This window comes from Alternaria burnsii (genome assembly GCF_013036055.1).
Source record: "Alternaria burnsii strain CBS107.38 chromosome Unknown 697, whole genome shotgun sequence".
NCBI classification, from domain to species: domain Eukaryota; kingdom Fungi; phylum Ascomycota; class Dothideomycetes; order Pleosporales; family Pleosporaceae; genus Alternaria; species Alternaria burnsii.
In genome coordinates, this window is record NW_024066120.1 from 696956 (window position 1) to 714473 (window position 17518).

Here is a 17518-nt window from a genome sequence, read left to right on the forward strand (position 1 = left end):
CTTGATATGGAAGCCTTGGGCGCCAGAAGGAGGCGTTGAATTCCTGATCTGTATGACCGATGGCCGATAGGGAAGGACGGAGTCATGTGCGATCTCGGGCTTACATGCGGGCGCCATGCTGTGGATCGTTACAAACCCCATGTATGCAGCAAGGGTGACACGATGAGATGACGTCGCGACATGCAGCTCCACCTTCGGTACAGTCGTATGCGATGTCATTGGAGAACGATGTGAAAAATTCATGGCAAAGCTTTGAGGCAAGAGATGGATCGAAATGGATGAATTGATATAACCCAGACTTAACAGAAAATTGAACATCGATTCGCTAGTTGGTATCGCTAGAAGTACTACATAGTAAACAAGAAAGAGTAAAAGAACCCTCAACAGGCAGGGCTGATGAAGAACCGGTAGAAGTCCCCCATTGGCTGGAGCGCGCCGGGTGTAACTATGGACTACGCGGCTGCGCGGCTCGACGTGGTAGGTAAGACATGCTGACCCCGCATCACGTCGACGGTTGACTGCAGATGTCGTGAAACACGTTGTCTTAGCCAAGACAGGCGTTTGTGTGCGGAACTCTTGCGGAATAGTCCCTTTGCTGGACGCGCGTAGGATTCTTCACAAAGAGCTGACGAAACTCAGCGTGAATTCTGGGCGTATGCATGCAGCAGCGGCGATGCAAGTGCTGGGGTGGGCTGTAGAGCAGTGATAAGAGGCTAGAGACGGCAGATAGAGTAATGGCCACTTTTCAGGATGAGACAGGGAGACCGCTCGCCATGCGGAAGAGCTCAAAAGCAAGTCCGGGCGTTTCTCGCACCGCCATCTCAACGTCGGGACGTAGCGAGAGACTGGGGTTGGCACGGAAGGTTTGGATGATAACGTCTCGCAGACCACGATCAGTGTGGAAGGTAGACTCGTACGCCTCTTGGCAAGCCTCTGGAAACTCGGCACTGCTGAGGTGCAACTCGACGTCGTCCGCAAATTTACTACGCGCAAGCGCTTTCAAGCCTGCGATGCCGTACCTACCATAAACCGTTAGCAAACTAGTCCCGAAGTGCATGATGCATGATAGGCGCGTGATTGGAGAGTGTTGTACGCTGACGCGGACAATTTCGAAAATGCAGCCATGGAGGCTTGATAACCACAAAAGGCCATTGGCCGATCTGGGAATCGTACACAAGCAAAACAGAAGAGAGGGCTGTGTGTGCAAAGGTAGGGCGGAGGGTGCATCTCGAAGCGTGATTGGCAAGCGGAGTGCTTGTGACGCACATCGCGGGGTTTGTCGGTGTTTCAAACCGCCGTGCCATGCGCTGCACACCCCAGCCATGGGAAGGAATGCTGCAGGCGCAGATGAAAACACCCCCGCAACCCAAGGCGCGCATTCAGGCAAAATGTAGAAAAGTAAAAAATGACGAAAGGTGGTACGTACTTCTCAGCAATGGCGTAGACCTTGGCATGTGTAACAAGATGCGTAGTCTCAATGTCAAACTCGGCCTCTGATTGCTCGCTTTCTGAATCGTCATCCTCGAAGAACTGATCGGCCATCGGCGTGTCGGGCATCTTGGTGGAGGCATCGAGATTCTGGAATATGGGCTCGTCTGCGGGAGGAGTCAATGGCATCGAGTTGTTGGCTGCGGCCACAAGCGCGAGTAGCGGATCCTCTACTTGAGCGAGATTAAGCTGCTTGGGTGGGCTTCTTTTCTTGGTGATGGAGGATCGTAGAGAAGTAGGCCGGTTGGACCGTTGTGAGGAACGGCGCGAAAGTGACTTCTTGGTAAGGTAGTCCATGTGATAGAAGTCTAGAAGCAATTAGCACACTTGAAAACCCCGCCCTCTCACACTAATACGTACAGTGTACCATGTGGTCAACAGCCTCTGCGTCATCTTCGGTGAGGTCGATGACTCCAGTTTCTGCCTCCCTGAAGCCATTACGGCAGGCTCCCTCAAAGAAGGTAGATCTGGTTGCAAGGAGTATACGGTGAACTGGATATCTTTTCGCACCACACACAATGGTCAGATCTGAGTATTGTCCGCATTGAAACAGTCTAATAGACTTAGCTGGGGATTGAAAGGGCAAAAGGGTGTGACTTACGAGGCCAGGGCCGACTTGAGTTCGATTATTGGTGCATCCATTGTGGTAGTGTTGTATAATGTGTGAGGGGTAGTGGAGGTAGGTGTGAATTTGGTTCTTGGTGTTACTTGTGTAGTTTGAGCTGGCGGGGGAAGCCTTCTTGAAGCAAATGCTCGTAAGACCCTGTTGTGAAAAATAAAAGGCCAACGGTCACAGGTGTGACGATTTTGACCTTACGCACGAACGCGTAGGGGTACGTAGGGGTCGGCCGCTGATCACGGAGGCGCCGCGCGAGTTCCGAGCAATTGGTAAGGCTGAGGCAAGGATACCGAGATCGCCAGGTGCAGGCAAACTATGCTGTAGTCGATGCAGCCGGACTGAATGTATGCCGAGATTACTGGTTGCCAAGAGCTTGTATAGAGCGTTGTTTAGGTATTGCAGATCAAGGTGGGAGCAGAAGACAGGACGGATCTGGGAGGAGTGTTCGCGCTCTTGTAGGCATGCAGCCGTCCCTCCAGCCATGGCACGCTGGCGTCAGTTCTGGATGGCGCACTCATCTCAGTGACATGGGCGGTTGCATAGACCGCTTCCAGACAAGTCACAGGGTGTCCCTTCGCTCCAGGACGGCCCAAAATTTGAGCTGACACGCAACGCTTCGTCCAGAGGACTTGAGTGGCTTGGCGCTGGGCTGGGCTAGAACAAACTGGGCGGTCCATTGTAAGCGCATCGTGGGAAAGCAGGGTAGGCAATGTCACGCGAAAGGCTATCGCTCTAGTGGCTGCAGCGCGATGCCGAACACGACCCTTTGGGTGGAGGCGAGGCGCAAGGGACGTCGAGTAGCGGCCGAGCAGAGCAGCTAGAGTCAAATGACCAGGAAATTCGGAAGGGGATGCGAAATCATTTGCCCTGCGCATGAAAAGCTACCGCTGGTACTGACTGACTCCAGACGGTCGGCGAAACGCGTTGGCCGCCCTCCGTTATGGAGTCGAGCCACATAGGCGGGGCGGAGGATTCCGTTGTGGGCTGTGCGGGGCCCATGATGAGATGGAAACCTCCAGCCGGTGTTGCACGACAACGGAGCCACCAAGACTTTGACGTTTGGCAGGATATTTGGTGGGTGGTGTTCTGGGCCCACCACCGACGATCCGCGCTGCTTTGGGACGCGTACCAGAGCAGGGAGAACTGCTGCGCTACCAAGCTACGGCATCACAGCCGAATGTTGTGCTTCTCCTAGGAAAATACCAACGTCGCTACATGTTCTCGTCTCAACATGCCGTGACGAGGTTATGCTCGGGTAGACTTATCTACCCCGGTTTCAGAAGCTGACAAGTCTCCGAAGGTGCATCTTCCAACGGCGCAGTATCACATGCAGCATGGCGGTTAATGCGCATCTGCGGCGACCCCAAAGACTTGACAGTTTCTAACCAAGGATTGGGGACAATGGCTTCTCGAGCGCATCTGTAAGCGCATGGTGGGAGCAGTGGTGGCCTGGAGCCAACTATCGAGCAGGACGCTTCGCGAACCCCGGATGCTGTGGCTCAGCGCCTCACGTGGCAGAATACGAAAACGAGGACTTCCCGCATCCAAGTACCAGGCCGATGGTAAGGAAATCTGAGATTATCGTGAAATGGACGTTAGCCTAGATGCATCTTGCCAGACAAGCGAGAGCTGAGGCAACGGTAGGGTTCGCGCTATTGGTAAAGCAGATGCTCAGCCGCAAGCCACTCGTACGAGTACCTGAAAGCCAAGCAACCAGACGTGAGGTACCAAGATGGGCCTGTATCTACAAGAGAAAAAGAGCCCTGGTGATATTTCACGTCTGGTGCTGGGTTTAGGAATCAAGTCGGCTGACATAATGAGAAAGTGACATGGGTGCTTCGGCTACAGCTGTCTCGCGAAAGGCTGACGTCGTCAACCACGGAGTTGTGCCTGTGACGAGCAACTCACTGCAATCACTCGGCCACGTCCAAGCAGCCACGAATCCGTTGATCTCGCTCATTGTGGAGCCTTGATGCGTGCAACTCTCGCCTCTATCTAGTGCTCGTTTCCTTCTCTCTGCTCCGCTGCTAAGACCTCTCCCACCAAGCAGCAACCCCGCGTTGTTTCCACCATGGCCGACTTCAAGTTATCAGCTACCCTTCGCGGTCACGAGGATGATGTACGTGTTGCATCCGCTACTAAGCAAATCAGGTTCCTGCATTACGCAGAAGCACGACTAACACAGCGTGCAGGTCCGAAGCGTCGCATTCCCCTCGCCTTCCTCCATCGTCTCTGCGTCGCGAGACTTTACCGTACGGACCTGGGCACTGCAGTCGCCTAGCCCGCCGATATGGGATAGCACCATCAAGACACACGGCAGGGAATTCGTCAACTCGCTCGCCATCGTACCGCCCACGTCGTCGTTTCCCGAGGGCCTGATCGTGTCGGGCGGCAAAGACCAGATCATCGACGTGCGGCGGCCGACCAAGAACCTCGATGACGATGCAGACGCTCTTCTGATCGGACATGGCAACAACGTATGCGCGCTCGACGTCAGCGAGGATGGAAAATACATTGTCAGCGGCAGCTGGGACATGGAGGCGCGGCTATGGCAAGTGGGCAAGTGGGGCGAATCTACAGTGCTGCAGGGTCACTCTGCATCGGTGTGGGCTGTCCTTGCTTACGACAGCGATACCATCATCACCGGCTGTGCAGACAAGCAGATCCGCATATTCCAGCCTTCGGGCTCCGCATCTCCGGTACGCTCGATCCAGGCACCTGAAGTTGTCCGCGCCCTCTGCCGATTACCTCCGGATCATCCCTCGGGTGCCCAGTTCGCATCCGCAGGGAACGACGCCGTCATTCGCTTATGGACGCTCAACGGACAACAGGTGGCGGAGCTGCACGGCCACGAGAACTTCATCTACTCTCTAGCTGTCCTCCCCAACGGCGGCCTGGTCAGCGCTGGCGAAGATCGGACAGTACGGATATGGGAAAACAACCAGTGCATACAGACCATCACCCACCCAGCCATCTCAGTGTGGACCGTGGCTGTATGCAAGGAGAACGGCGACATTGTCACTGGTGCGAGCGATAAGCTTGCGCGTGTCTTCACTCGTGACCAGTCTCGTTATGCTGCTGAGGCTGAGATTCAACAATTCAACGACGATGTCAAGGGCTCCTCGATACCACAGCAGACCGTGGGAGACATCAACAAAGAGCAACTGCCCGGCCCGGAGTTCCTCACACAGCGATCGGGCACCAAGGAGGGGCAGGTCCAGATGATCAAGGAGATGAACGGCAATGTTTCTGCATACCAATGGTCCGCAGCTGCAAATCAGTGGGTGAATGTCGGAACAGTCGTCGATTCAGCGGGGAGCGGTGGACGCAAGATCTCGCATGCCGGCAAAGAATACGACTACGTTTTCGACGTTGACATCGAAGACGGCAAACCTCCACTGAAGCTACCTTACAACCTCAACCAGAACCACTACGAAGCTGCGCGCAAGTTTATCGAAGACAATGAGCTTCCGCTCACATACCTCGACCAAGTCGCCAACTTCATCATCCAAAACACACAAGGTGCAACGCTAGGGCAAAGCAGTGCTCAAGGCACGGATCCGTGGGGTTCGGAGGCACGGTACCGGCCCGGCGACGCCAATCAAGTCACGACCCAGCCTCCACCAGCGCCACCAGCCACTAAGATACTTCCGCAAAAGGATTACCTTCCTATCACAACTGGAAACCACAAGGTCATTTTCAAGAAGCTTACAGAATTTAATGAGGCATTGGTGAACGATGGACAGAAAGGCATCTCGCTGAATCCGCCAGATGTTGAGCAACTGAATGCGACTGTCACAGCATTGGAGAAAGGAAATGGCAAGGGCATCGACATAACAGGTGTAGAACTCCTTGTCAAAGCGGCAACACAATGGCCGCCAGAGAAGCGTCTACCTGCACTGGACTTATTACGACTAGTCCTCGCTTTCGAGGAACCAGCAACCTTCCTAGTGTCGCCTGAGCAGAACCTGTTGCCAAACCTTCTTGAATCAGGGGTCTTCACGGAATCTTCCCCGCCCAACAACACAATGATGGCCATACGATGTCTCAGCAATCTCCTTCAAACCGAGAAGGGACGACTACTTGCCAGCACAGAGTTTGATAACATTCATCCACTAGTATCGCCTTTCCTGACATCTACAAACCGAAACTTGATCATTGCACTCACAACACTGTACATCAACTACTCAGTACTGCTCAACTCTGAGAACAATGCGGACCGTGCGCTTTCATTGCTCGACGATTTGTCCAAGGTTCTCACTACGGCTACCGACTCCGAGGCCGTGTATCGCGCGCTTGTGGCTACAGGCACTTTGCTTTGCCTAGGCCCCGACTTCTGTGAGGCTGGTAGGGACATTCTACAGATAGGCGATGCGATTACCCGAGCCGAACAGAAGGTCAAAGAACCGCGCATTCGGAACGTGGTCGCTGAGATTCGGCAAAGGTTACAAGGCTAGACATCTATCATAGCTATAGAACGAACCATGCTTCCAATGCGCCGTTGCTCATTATTCGAGAACAACAGCTTGTCGGCGCATCATTCCAGGAAGTTGCAGAGAAATTAGGAGCGGTTAATGCATTGTTTTGGATGCACAAGGTGAAGCTGCACGGACAGTGTCGGCCTAGCGAGGCACATTGCATTCATAGCAAATAATTCACTAAAGACGATTAGTCCAGCTATTCACATTTCATGTCCCTATGGTTGATATTGCCTCTATAATTGAAGCCTTGCGACTAATGCGAAAAAGCTCGTCTTTCTCTGATTTATATTGTTCAGCAATGTAGTTGATTGTAGAGACGGAAGGTGTTTGTGGTGTCTTGAGTCAAACCACGACACTTTGAACACTACTGACTACCTCCAGACTATAGTTTACTTGGGTGCACATGGTGACACACCTCTTTGCAAAACTCATCATTCACGCCGCGCATTTCCCCGGATCTTCATGACCTGCAGTCTAGATTGACCTGCATCTGTCGTATACGTCAACCTGCGCTACTCTGAGCCTCCTACGATGCAGGTCAAATTAGTCCTGGAAGCACGCGGGATCTAGTAGAGTTTGTTTTGGATCTCCATACTCCGTGATTGTCATACCTGCATCTGATGCGCTTGCGATGATTTGCGTTCCTCATGTAACACGCTGGACATGCGTTAACGCCGCGTTCTTCGCGGCCGACCGCTGGTATATGTTTTGTTTTCGCCGGTCCTTTCTCCGAAGGTAACGGTCATGCGCTGGATCTCAGATCGAGGTGCAGCTGCATTGGCTATGCGTTCTTCCCTTGAGCTGTTTGGGCTGCTCGGACAGGCATGTGCCCTGCACTCCTCTCACCGTTGTTGACCCTGTTCACCAAACTGTTCGCCCAACGCTCTTCGTGACGGAAATTGGTCATGGAGAGGAAATGACGAGATCGACGTCATTTGCCCCCTATGACTCGAGTAGACCGTCGTCTCCACTGATGGCAAAATCACCTAATAAGTCACTAGTATTCAAAGCTCGTGAGGCAAGTTGACGGCGTGGAATCGATCTCGGCTTGATCTCGGTCCAACAAGAGACGGAAGTATGTGGCCTTGAATCAACTTTGTTCTGCGTCACCGTGTTCACAGACGAATGACGGTGAGCCTAAGGCACTTGAACACGTGTGTGGACTAACACTGCCTTTGGCCTATGACCATGGTTCAGTGACTGAATCGCTGTTTGAGCGAGCGCAGGCTGTTGTCGGTATGTCGGCGTTTGCAGATACCGACTTGTAACACTTGCCAAGGATCTGTCTTGCGCGGCCCCAGTGCCGTGGAGGGGAGAGAAACAGAGGTTGGGGAAGCGGTGAGGCAAAGAGATGGTGGGTAGTTTTTCTGCAGTTGTAGTACCGTTGGATGTGGTGCTGTAGTTTGAGATGCAGTGCGAAGTGTGTGTACGGGGTGCATACGCGCTGGAGCCGGGGAAGGATGCTTGTAAGGATTGGGACTAGCGGGTGATCATGGGGGTGTGTGGGAAAGCGTGTCGAGGACGATATCGCAAACCTGGAGTATGCGACTACATTGTCGTAGACGAGCGCGATCATGAAAGGACGTCTGTCTTGTTATAGGGGCTACACATTAGACGGAACAACGAGACGACGTCGAATTACACTCTGACGCTTTCAATATCGCTGACGTCAAGACATTGATCAGAACGAGGTAATGGAGGCATCATTACTGAGCCGTGCTTTGAGCAAAGCGAGTAAAGCGTAGAAATTCAGGAACAAAAAGGTTCATCTGACGAGGGCTTCTGCCACATCAACCCTGCATACATCACTACATATCAATTATAGCATTGACGAATCTCTACAACCCGCGCCGATATCATCTCCTCAGCACCTCACAACCGCAGACTAAACCGTAGAAAAATTGCAAATATCCATAGCAAGATAACAACATGTCGGGAAAGAACGAGCAAGGAAAGATGGACGTTACCCAAAAGAACGGTTCGCAACCTCATTCTACCATATCGATTCTCAATTGCCAGCTAACAACACTCAGTCCTTAATGCTCCCCTCCACAAACACTCTGCCGAAGCCAAGGCTCCTTCGAATCTTCCCTCCTCATTCAGCGCTGGAATGTGTACCAGTAAAAATCCCATCGCCGCTATCCTCACAAACGGATTCCTGGACTTCTCGTCCTCGAATGGCACGGATTTGCGAAAAGCTGGCGTGGGTCCAGGTCAACGACTGTGCCTAGAAGCTTCAACATGGAAGAGCGCTGCGGATAAAAATATTGGAGAGGTACCGAGAGTAAAGCTAGAATCGACGCATGAAGGAGCCTTGAAGAGTGTGGATCTTAATACACTAAAGAAGTGGGCGGCAGAGCAGGAGGTCCAGGGGAAGACTGTGCTGCCGGGTGAGGGCAAGGAGAAGTTCGCGAGGGAGAGTTCAGAGATTGGAGGCAAGGAACCAAGGGCTTGATGCTCAAAAAATAAGCCGTTGCTAGAACTAGAGAAGATGACGCTTCCGTGACAAAGGAGTCATTTTGTACGATAAGAGTAGATAGAACAACGGGTTAAACTTTTTCTCCTACTGTCGCATTGCTAGACTGCCTAATAGGATAAAACTAAAGAAGAATATTGTGTACATCAGGAGTTATCTAAGAGTCTACATTAGCACCTCCTTACAGAATACTATTGTAGACTGTAGGGTTGCAGCAGATTCAGCTGTCTCTGTTCATCATCACCCTTGTATAAATTAGAACAGGAATTGAATAACTTTCGCAAAGCAGAAGCTACCTGAGTAAACAGTAGTCATGTCCAAGGACGACATCCTTTTCTTGGCTTCCTTATTGTGGAGTAGCTGGGAAACCAAATTGGCAGTGATATAACGAACTGCGTTCAGATAGGCCAGGAGAAGTTACTCTTCTTGGTACAGACTTTCGAGGTGATTTTCATTCAGCAGTAAACGCGCATGTTAATACTCGGGCAGAAGGCACTAGGACGTGGCTCCGCACCTGGATTGACTTTACCAAAGGACACCTGATTTTGTTATGGCCGAGAGGATCCTGATCCCTTGGTTGCGACGCTTATCTGATGCAGGTTTTGGGGTACCTAGAGATACTGAACATTAGCAAGGTATAGTGTTGCGTGGTTTAGAGCAGGGTTCACAGATATAGAGATAAACTCGATTGTGTTCTAACTAGAATGTTAAATATAAACACTAACTACTGTGTTATATTCCTCTTCTTTCTGTACTTTCTGGATTATTTGTAGAGTTTACTAGGTTGAACTGTCCAACATAAGAAACACTACGAAAGCTGACAACGAGAGCTAGGCTTGGCATGGGGTTGAGAAACTGCACATGGCAAGACCTAGCAGTACCACCCGCCATCAATTGGTGTAGCCGTCCCAGTCATGAATGAAGAAGCGCCCGATATCAGAAATTCGATAAGCGGTGGAATCTCCGTTTGGTGTGCAGTTCTTCCAAGTGGAAGGAATGAATAATCGACAGGCCCGCCTAGATTTTCGTACGCTTTTCGCAGCATTGGGGTGTCGACTGGTCCTCTGTGCGCAGTTAGTATATAAATACCTCAAAAAGAGTTTCCGTAGGTCTACTCACGGGCAGAAGCAGTTCACCCTGATCTTCTTTGGTCCTAGCTCTTTTGCCGCGCTCCTTGTCATTCCGACAACAGCATGTTTGGAGGCGCAATATGCCAGCTGTTTTGGCGCGCCAATGAGACCCAGTATACTGGATGCGTTGACGATAGAGCTTCCTTCCTTCATGTGCGGCACCTGAGCGCGCAGACAGTTCCGCAGACCCGTAACGTTTACTCCCATGATAAATTCCCAGTCGTCGTCTTCTACATCTTCAATGTTGGCGACAGCACTTTGCCGACCAGTTACACCTGCAAGGTTGGCTGCACCATCCAGCTTTCCGAACTTCTCGACTGTGTTTGCGATCCAGCTTTCTACGTCGGCACGTTTGCTGACGTCGACAACCTGGATCATGACTTGTGCACCAGCTGTCCGAAGCTCGCTTTCAAGGTCTCTCAACGGCTTTTCTTGTACGTCGGCGAGTGCAAGCTTGGCTCCTTTGCTGGCAAAAAGACGGGTGGTTTCAAGGCCTATCCCAGACGCCGCTCCAGTAACGGCGATAACTTTATCCTTGAGAGACATGACGACTCTTACATTCGAAGCACCTTGGGAATTGTGTATTGTGTTGAGAATGTGTGGTTGGTTAGGGGTTGACAGCTGTACTTAAAGTTCCCTTGAGATAGGGCAACTCGAGATTGAAAGAGACAGAACTAACAGAATCCTGCCTATTTGTAGAAACATCTAAGTGAGCACATGGTGTGTCGTGGCCCGGTTATCTGGGCCTATTGGAACGCCTCATAATGCTTCGGTCCATTCAATTGAATGGAGAAAGGAAGTCCTTTTCCGGTATAGCTCTTCGAGTGTTCAGGTGGCGGTGAGGTGTGAAAGTTGTCAACTACCTAGATAAGTACTGCCCTTGCATTATGAAATGTGCCCGCAGGCGACGGTGCAAAACTTGCAACACTGGGAGGATAGTTGTCGTACATCACATTGCGACGTTGTGATCCGCTGCAAGGGAGTGCAATCCCTTAAGAGTGGCTTACGTAGCTCCGCAAAAGTAGTCCGGTGACGCTTGGGGCGGGGCGTGAATGCCCATGACTCAATACACGATAACCTCGGGAGTGCCTCCACCTGTCGACCTGCAGGCCCCTTGAAATTCCACCTGGTTTTGATATCCATTCTGCGCACATGTTTGGTTACGCTACAGCCATAGCACGTTATATGTTTCCATAGCGTGTTCATTCCCACCACTAGGTTGTTTGAGACGACGACAAATGTTTCGATATGCGACAAAGGGAACATCTCAAAACGTGGTCGCTTCCTAGCTCCTGTGATGATGATACAGTCGATTCTCTAGTAAGAAGAGATGCAGGCACTCGTTGAAAGGATCCCTGTGGCATCAAGTCCTCGACGCTGAGGCATATTGATTACTACACCATAAGAATGGAATGGCCAAGCAGCACGAAATACAATCCCTGCTATGGACTTCACATAACAAGATTGACAGCTAGAGAAATTGAAGTGACGCGTTACTATATCTTCTCACCATCCAGCATGGAAATATGGTAAGCCTCAAAGTCGAGTTGCCCGTCATGCGAACTTCGATTGTTGCAAAGATTCAATACGCTGGCGTAGCAGTCTTTCTCTCTATCCTCGGCGCCGCAGCTGTGGATAGAGGCGGGCCAGAAATCTGTCAGTATCAGTTGGTAAACTAAAACGGACTCCGAACTGACTTACCAAGCGAGCAAGCCACCGAGCTGGGTAACCTACAGTCCACCACCCGTATCAAGCACCATTATAACGACCACATCAAATATCACTACATCACTCGAGTCTCTTTCGTCTCCCGCGGCCATATTTAGCACCATTCCTTCGGCCCGGTCCAATAGCTCTTCCATAAATGCGGCAACCAACCCAAGTCTGGTTCCGAGCACGATCCTAATAGCCTCAACTTCGCCGTTCCCAAGCTTGCCATCATATACATTTTCCATCGAGATAAGCAACCAACGCCAACACGTCGGCCGATGGTACGGCCGTTACATATCTAGCGACATAAACAAGTTACTCAAGAACCGCTGCGATGATGACAAAATAGGTGCCAACACGTGCAAGACTTCAAAGGAAAAATTCGATAACATCGAGTACTCCAATCAGGTCGGCATAGTGGAAAAAGGCATACAGGTTGTCGAAGTAAGTGTCGAGAGTGACTACATCCCTGGGAAACACGAAGGAGGGGTTGACTACAACGGAAAGTCGCTGCAGAATGCGTTCATCAGCCAAATCGCCTACACGTTTCAGCTTAGTGGTGAGGACGAGAAGAACTGTTACAGATTCGATCGGAGATCGACAGTGTGCACTTTCTGCAAGATCTGTATTCCCGATGGAAGGGATCGCGTGACCAGGTGGTGTAATGCACCCGAGTATGTTCGAGTAAGCGTCAAGAATGGAGAGGGGAAAGAGGTTGCGCATATGAAGGTTGTGCTCAAGTTCACGGGCACAACAGACAAAGGGAAATTCGATTGCATGGCCATCAAGGAAAGTGTGAAGAGAAGTGCGCGAGATGACAGGGTGAAGGAAGTGAAAGAAGCGGTTGGCGGAAAAGAAGTCGAGGCTAGGGCGACGTGTTCAGGGAATGAGGTCACGGGCAACTGTCCTAATGAGTGCCTGTATAAACTGGGCCCGTGTTTTAAATAATTTCAATGGAGATGTATTGGAGAGCAAGGGTTGGTGATGGCCCCTGGCATGACGCAGCAGCTCCGTCGGACCCCCGAGAGATATCTTTTGGTGGGGCACTGACTTCTCCCACGAAATGCAATACGCGCCCGTCACACGTATCACTGCCACGTCGGTCACACTCGCACCTTGCTCTTGTTTTCGAAATAAAAAACGTCCGCCACTTCACATCCTTCAAAATAGGGCGCAAACACAAAGCGCATCGCCAACAGGCGCAGCAAAACAAGCCGTGGCGCAACGCGGAAAAAGGTCGCAAAGGCAAAGGCAAAAGAGGCAGAATGGGCCAAGATGAATCGCGGGTAGTAGACCCTACTGCACCACCCCAAACTCTAGAAGCACGTACTTTGGAGGCTTTGGCACAATATATCAAGGATGGGCGCGCGCAAAAGATTGTTGTCATGGTGAGCTGGAACGCAAAGGGACGGTTGACCGCGTGCTAACATAGGGCAGACAGGTGCGGGCATAAGTACTTCAGCCGGCATACCAGACTTCAGATCACCAGAAACCGGCCTATACGCCAACCTCAGTCGCCTGAACCTGCCATATCCCGAAGCCGTCTTCGACATCGATTTCTTCCGCAAGACCCCAGAGCCCTTCTACGCTCTCGCTCAAGAACTATACCCCGGAAGATTCAGGCCGACGATAACACATTCCTTCATAAGCTTGCTGCATCAAAAGGGGCTGCTGTTGAAGCTGTTCACACAGAACATTGATTGTCTGGAGCGCGAGGCTGGAGTCCCCGGCGACAAGATTATCGAGGCGCACGGCAGTTTCGCATCGTGAGTGCACTCGCGAGAATCGAGTTTAGACAAATCTGACTAGGCCCAGGCAATGTTGCATCGAATGCAAGAAGTCGTATCCCAAAGAGCGCATGAACGAAGCCATCCGCGACAAATCAGTGCCTCGCTGTGTCGATTCGTCCTGTAACGGCCTCGTCAAACCCGAAATCGTCTTCTTTGGGGAACAATTACCCTCCGCCTTCTTCGACAACCGTAGCCTCCCCGCACAAGCCGACCTGTGCATAGTCATGGGCACGTCGCTCAGCGTACACCCCTTCGCTTCGCTGCCGCAACTTTGTGAAGACCAAACCCCGCGTCTGCTTATAAATTCGGAGAGGGTTGGTGATATGGGCCAACGAACCGATGACGTGCTGCTACTGGAAGATTGCGATAGTGGCGTGAGGAAGCTGGCAGAGGCCTGCGGGTGGCTGGGTGAACTAGAAGCGCTTTGGGCTACCACGGCACCGGTATCTGAAGAAGATCCAGTGGCGCCTAGGAAAGAAGTCAAGAAGAGCCACGATGAGTTGTTGGAGGATGAAGTCGAGAAGCTTACGCGGGAGGTGGAGGAAAACCTGAGGTTGAATCAAGCAGAGCATGAATGGCTTGATAACCACGTCGATAACAAGCTGGCAAGGAAACACGAAGAGGTGCAGGTCGGAGACCGTTCTGCGACTGAACTCCAACCAACTGTCGACCCGGAATCTAGGATAGGTCCAAGCGAGTCCAAAACGAACCCAGGAGGTGGTGGGCTTGCCCATGTGTTTCCCCACATGAACAAGTCATCGCTCTAGACATGGTGTGGTATCGGTGGATAGATTGGATATAGATACACGATCTCACGATCACGAATCACGATAGCGTTGTATGCGAGGCAACAAGGCCACCCGTTCCAGAAAGCGCGCACTGACGCCTGCCTAAATCCTTATATCCGAGTCTGCATCTTTCTTCCTCCACACCCGGACCTCGCCCTCAATCTCTTCAAAGACACAAGCATGTCACCAATCACCGATCTACCTACCGAATTGCTGGAGTACATAGTCCTCGATCTTGAATCCCGAGATGCTGTCAATCTGGCCCAAACATGCAAGACGCTCCACACTGTCGCTCTACCAGCAGCTTACAACGCCATCACCCTGCTTTGGGACAACACAAGCGAAGACGGAGGGACTGTTGACGGCCGAAAAGGACCCAAGATACAAGCTTTGGTTCGCACATTGAAAAAGAAGCCCCAATACATCGACTGGGTCAAAAATCTGGAATTTATTGCGGAGAATTGTCTAGAGTACAATTTTGAAGACGTCCTCGGCTATGGCTTCCCAAGAATTGACTACGATATGAAGGATGAAGAATGGATGGACGAGATGTTCAGTATCTACACGGGTTCTAAAGACGCATCGGTTCAGTGGCCCGAGTTAGACGATGATTACGCCAGGCACATGTTGGTCGCGCTGTTGGTTGGTATTTGCCAAGCTCGTCTCGAATCTTTGACCATAGCATGGGAGTTCTTCCCATTCAATGAATGGTTTCCTACGATGATGAAGCATGGAATCGCGGAGAATGCTGCAGCGTCTGGAACAGGAGATGGCGGGCCAACGTGGTTCGCTAACTTGAAAACTGTACGCGTTACGTTGGAAGAATCGGATATGGCCGAAGCGTGGGGACAGAATTTTTTGGAACCGCAAGGCGCTCTTCTGCTTTTCTTCTACCTGCCAGTGGTTGAGTCGCTCCAGATTATTGCGTGTTCGGAGAGAGATGACTATGGCAACGTAAGCAGCAAGGAAGAGGGAGCTGATCTCTCATTTGAGTGGCCACTAGAAATACCTCCTATTCCACGTACACTGACTACTCTGCGCCTTATTCGCTCTTCGATGGACCCACTCACCATTCATCATCTGCTCAGGCAGGCTACGAATCTCAGGGTCTTTGAATACGACTGCTATACACACCCAGACTTCGCGCCTCTACAGTTGTCGATATTAAAGGAGGCACTGCGACACATTCACTCTACGCTTACCGATCTAATTGTGCGCTACCAACACTACAATTCCGAATTAGCATATGTCCCTGCACGTGAAACCGAAAACGCAGTGGAGGGCAGCCTAGGTCCTTTACACGATTTCCCCGTGCTCACCAACTTGACCATATCTTTTCCAGTGCTGTTTGGTACCGAGGCTGCTGCTCTGGACCGTACACTTAGTCTTGCGAAATTTCTTCCCTCGACCCTAGAGACGTTGACGATTACGGATGATCTCTGGGAGTACGAAGATCTAGAAGGAAAATTCGAAGATGTCTATGCCATGGCTTTTTTCCGACAATACCTTGCTGGTGAAAGACCGAGTAGGCCGCTGGAAAGATTAGAACCGTACACGCTTGAGACGACCAGGGGGAAAGTGGATCTAGACAAGGTAGAGAATGGCGTTCTTTGGGTCCAAGATCGGGAACCGGAGTGGAAGGTCGCAACACCCCGGTTGAAGAAGCTGACATATGATTTGACAAAACTGTGCTGTGGGTACTGGCATTTGTCGAAACCTAGAGAGCAGCTACTGGGGTTATGTGAGAGCCAAGGGATCGAGGGAGAAGTTTTACTATGGTCTCTTAACTCATACCACAATTTACAAATTTATGGGTGGCGTTGACGAAGTAGTAATATCATAGTCTAATAGACCAATTATCATACAGTACGAGACATGCTAGTAGTTCGTTTTCTGGCGATCATCTGTTCGAGCGATTAGTGCATGCGTCCTTCTCTTCATGTTTTGGTTTTCTACCCATAATCCCGTAACCCTCAATCAGCATAAATAGCAAAACGTGTACTCACAATTCGCGCCCATGGCTTTTCTAAGCTTCAGCGTTACTGCCTCTTCATCCAAATCCTTCTTGTCGCCTGTCTGAATCTCTACAGCATAAGTGCGGATGACTTGCTTGACCTGCCCACTCTGGAAGCTCATCTTGGCCTTGCGCATCACCTTCGTTTGAGGTCCTGTGAACGTCTTAGTCATCTCGACATATGAACGAGGAACATGACCGACCTTGCCAAACAACAAAAGCAAACTTGACGCGTTCACTGTACTCATCATTCCCTAGCTTCATGCGTACATAGGCATAAGCAGCTTCGTCGTCACCGAGGCTCTCAGTCATCTCGGCGATGTCGCCGCTTCCTGTACCGGCAAGTTTGAGATTATCTGAAGTTGCGGATGCATACTACATGGTAGTCAGTGATCTCATCGTTCGCGATCCAGTCGATGCTTTCATTGATGTCTGGTCGGACGATACCTCATCAACGCAGCTCTGGAATACCATGTACCTTCAAGATAAGCCACGTGGTCTCGGATTTGTCTGAACGCACGTCTTCGTATGCCTGCGCAATCTCAGGGTCGCTGAGGATATCGGATGGAGCGGGCATATTGAAAAGTGGCTTTTACTATCGCGAGCTGTGGGAGGGCGATAGCAAGGGTGAGGCGAAGTGGAAGGGGAGTTTTGAGGAAGTTGGGATGGGGTCCCAGGGTCCAGATGCACGCTGTACTAGCTCGAGCTAGTGCGGGGGAAGAGAACCAATGGTGTTTGGGTCCGTGTGGACCTGGGATTTTGAGGTTTAGGGGCGCGACACCTTGTCCTTCCACACCATCCCTTTTGATCGCGCTCGTCGTCGTAGCTGATGACAGTTGTGCAGACATTGGTGGGCTAATGCTGCTCAAGAGCTGTATAGTTCGTCGTATCGACTGCGTCCGAGCTCCTCGTATGCATCTTCTGAATATCCTCTCTCCTCCGGATCCGTTAACTGCACGCAGCAAATCGTTAGTCGTCGCCATCCATAAGCGCTCTACTTTGGGTCTTGCTCTTTACTCCCA

General features: G+C 51.2%; 7 protein-coding genes across 7 annotated transcripts; 3 read left to right on the forward strand and 4 right to left on the reverse strand.

The window, feature by feature from the left end:
• Positions 1-745: 745 nt before the first annotated feature.
• Positions 746-2130, reverse strand: GT037_009051 (uncharacterized protein; the record flags this gene model as incomplete). Its single annotated transcript, XM_038934098.1, has 4 exons — positions 746-1019; positions 1427-1796; positions 1849-2042; positions 2090-2130. 4 exons carry the CDS (start codon positions 2128-2130, stop codon positions 746-748), a joined length of 879 nt encoding a protein of 292 aa, XP_038783443.1.
• Positions 2131-2496: 366 nt separating this feature from the next.
• GT037_009052 (uncharacterized protein) lies at positions 2497-2784 on the reverse strand (the record flags this gene model as incomplete). Its single annotated transcript, XM_038934099.1, has 1 exon — positions 2497-2784. One exon carries the CDS (start codon positions 2782-2784, stop codon positions 2497-2499), a length of 288 nt encoding a protein of 95 aa, XP_038783444.1.
• A 1394-nt stretch (positions 2785-4178) lies between these two features.
• On the forward strand, positions 4179-6564 carry GT037_009053 (uncharacterized protein; the record flags this gene model as incomplete). The annotated part of the gene is made up of 2 exons (XM_038934100.1): positions 4179-4226; positions 4300-6564. The coding sequence occupies 2 exons, from the start codon at positions 4179-4181 to the stop codon at positions 6562-6564; spliced, it is 2313 nt and encodes a 770-aa protein (XP_038783445.1).
• Positions 6565-8517: 1953 nt separating this feature from the next.
• On the forward strand, positions 8518-9043 carry GT037_009054 (uncharacterized protein; the record flags this gene model as incomplete). Its single annotated transcript, XM_038934101.1, has 2 exons — positions 8518-8566; positions 8622-9043. 2 exons carry the CDS (start codon positions 8518-8520, stop codon positions 9041-9043), a joined length of 471 nt encoding a protein of 156 aa, XP_038783446.1.
• Positions 9044-9935: 892 nt separating this feature from the next.
• GT037_009055 (3-alpha-(or 20-beta)-hydroxysteroid dehydrogenase) lies at positions 9936-10740 on the reverse strand (the record flags this gene model as incomplete). Its single annotated transcript, XM_038934102.1, has 2 exons — positions 9936-10128; positions 10184-10740. The coding sequence occupies 2 exons, from the start codon at positions 10738-10740 to the stop codon at positions 9936-9938; spliced, it is 750 nt and encodes a 249-aa protein (XP_038783447.1).
• Positions 10741-11720: 980 nt separating this feature from the next.
• On the forward strand, positions 11721-16070 carry GT037_009056 (nad-dependent deacetylase sirtuin-2; the record flags this gene model as incomplete). Its single annotated transcript, XM_038934103.1, has 7 exons — positions 11721-11850; positions 11900-12726; positions 13104-13292; positions 13342-13670; positions 13720-14414; positions 14529-16007; positions 16054-16070. The coding sequence occupies 7 exons, from the start codon at positions 11721-11723 to the stop codon at positions 16068-16070; spliced, it is 3666 nt and encodes a 1221-aa protein (XP_038783448.1).
• A 290-nt stretch (positions 16071-16360) lies between these two features.
• GT037_009057 (actin depolymerizing protein) lies at positions 16361-17073 on the reverse strand (the record flags this gene model as incomplete). The annotated part of the gene is made up of 4 exons (XM_038934104.1): positions 16361-16386; positions 16489-16650; positions 16700-16871; positions 16975-17073. The coding sequence occupies 4 exons, from the start codon at positions 17071-17073 to the stop codon at positions 16361-16363; spliced, it is 459 nt and encodes a 152-aa protein (XP_038783449.1).
• Between the last annotated feature and the right edge of the window lie 445 nt (positions 17074-17518).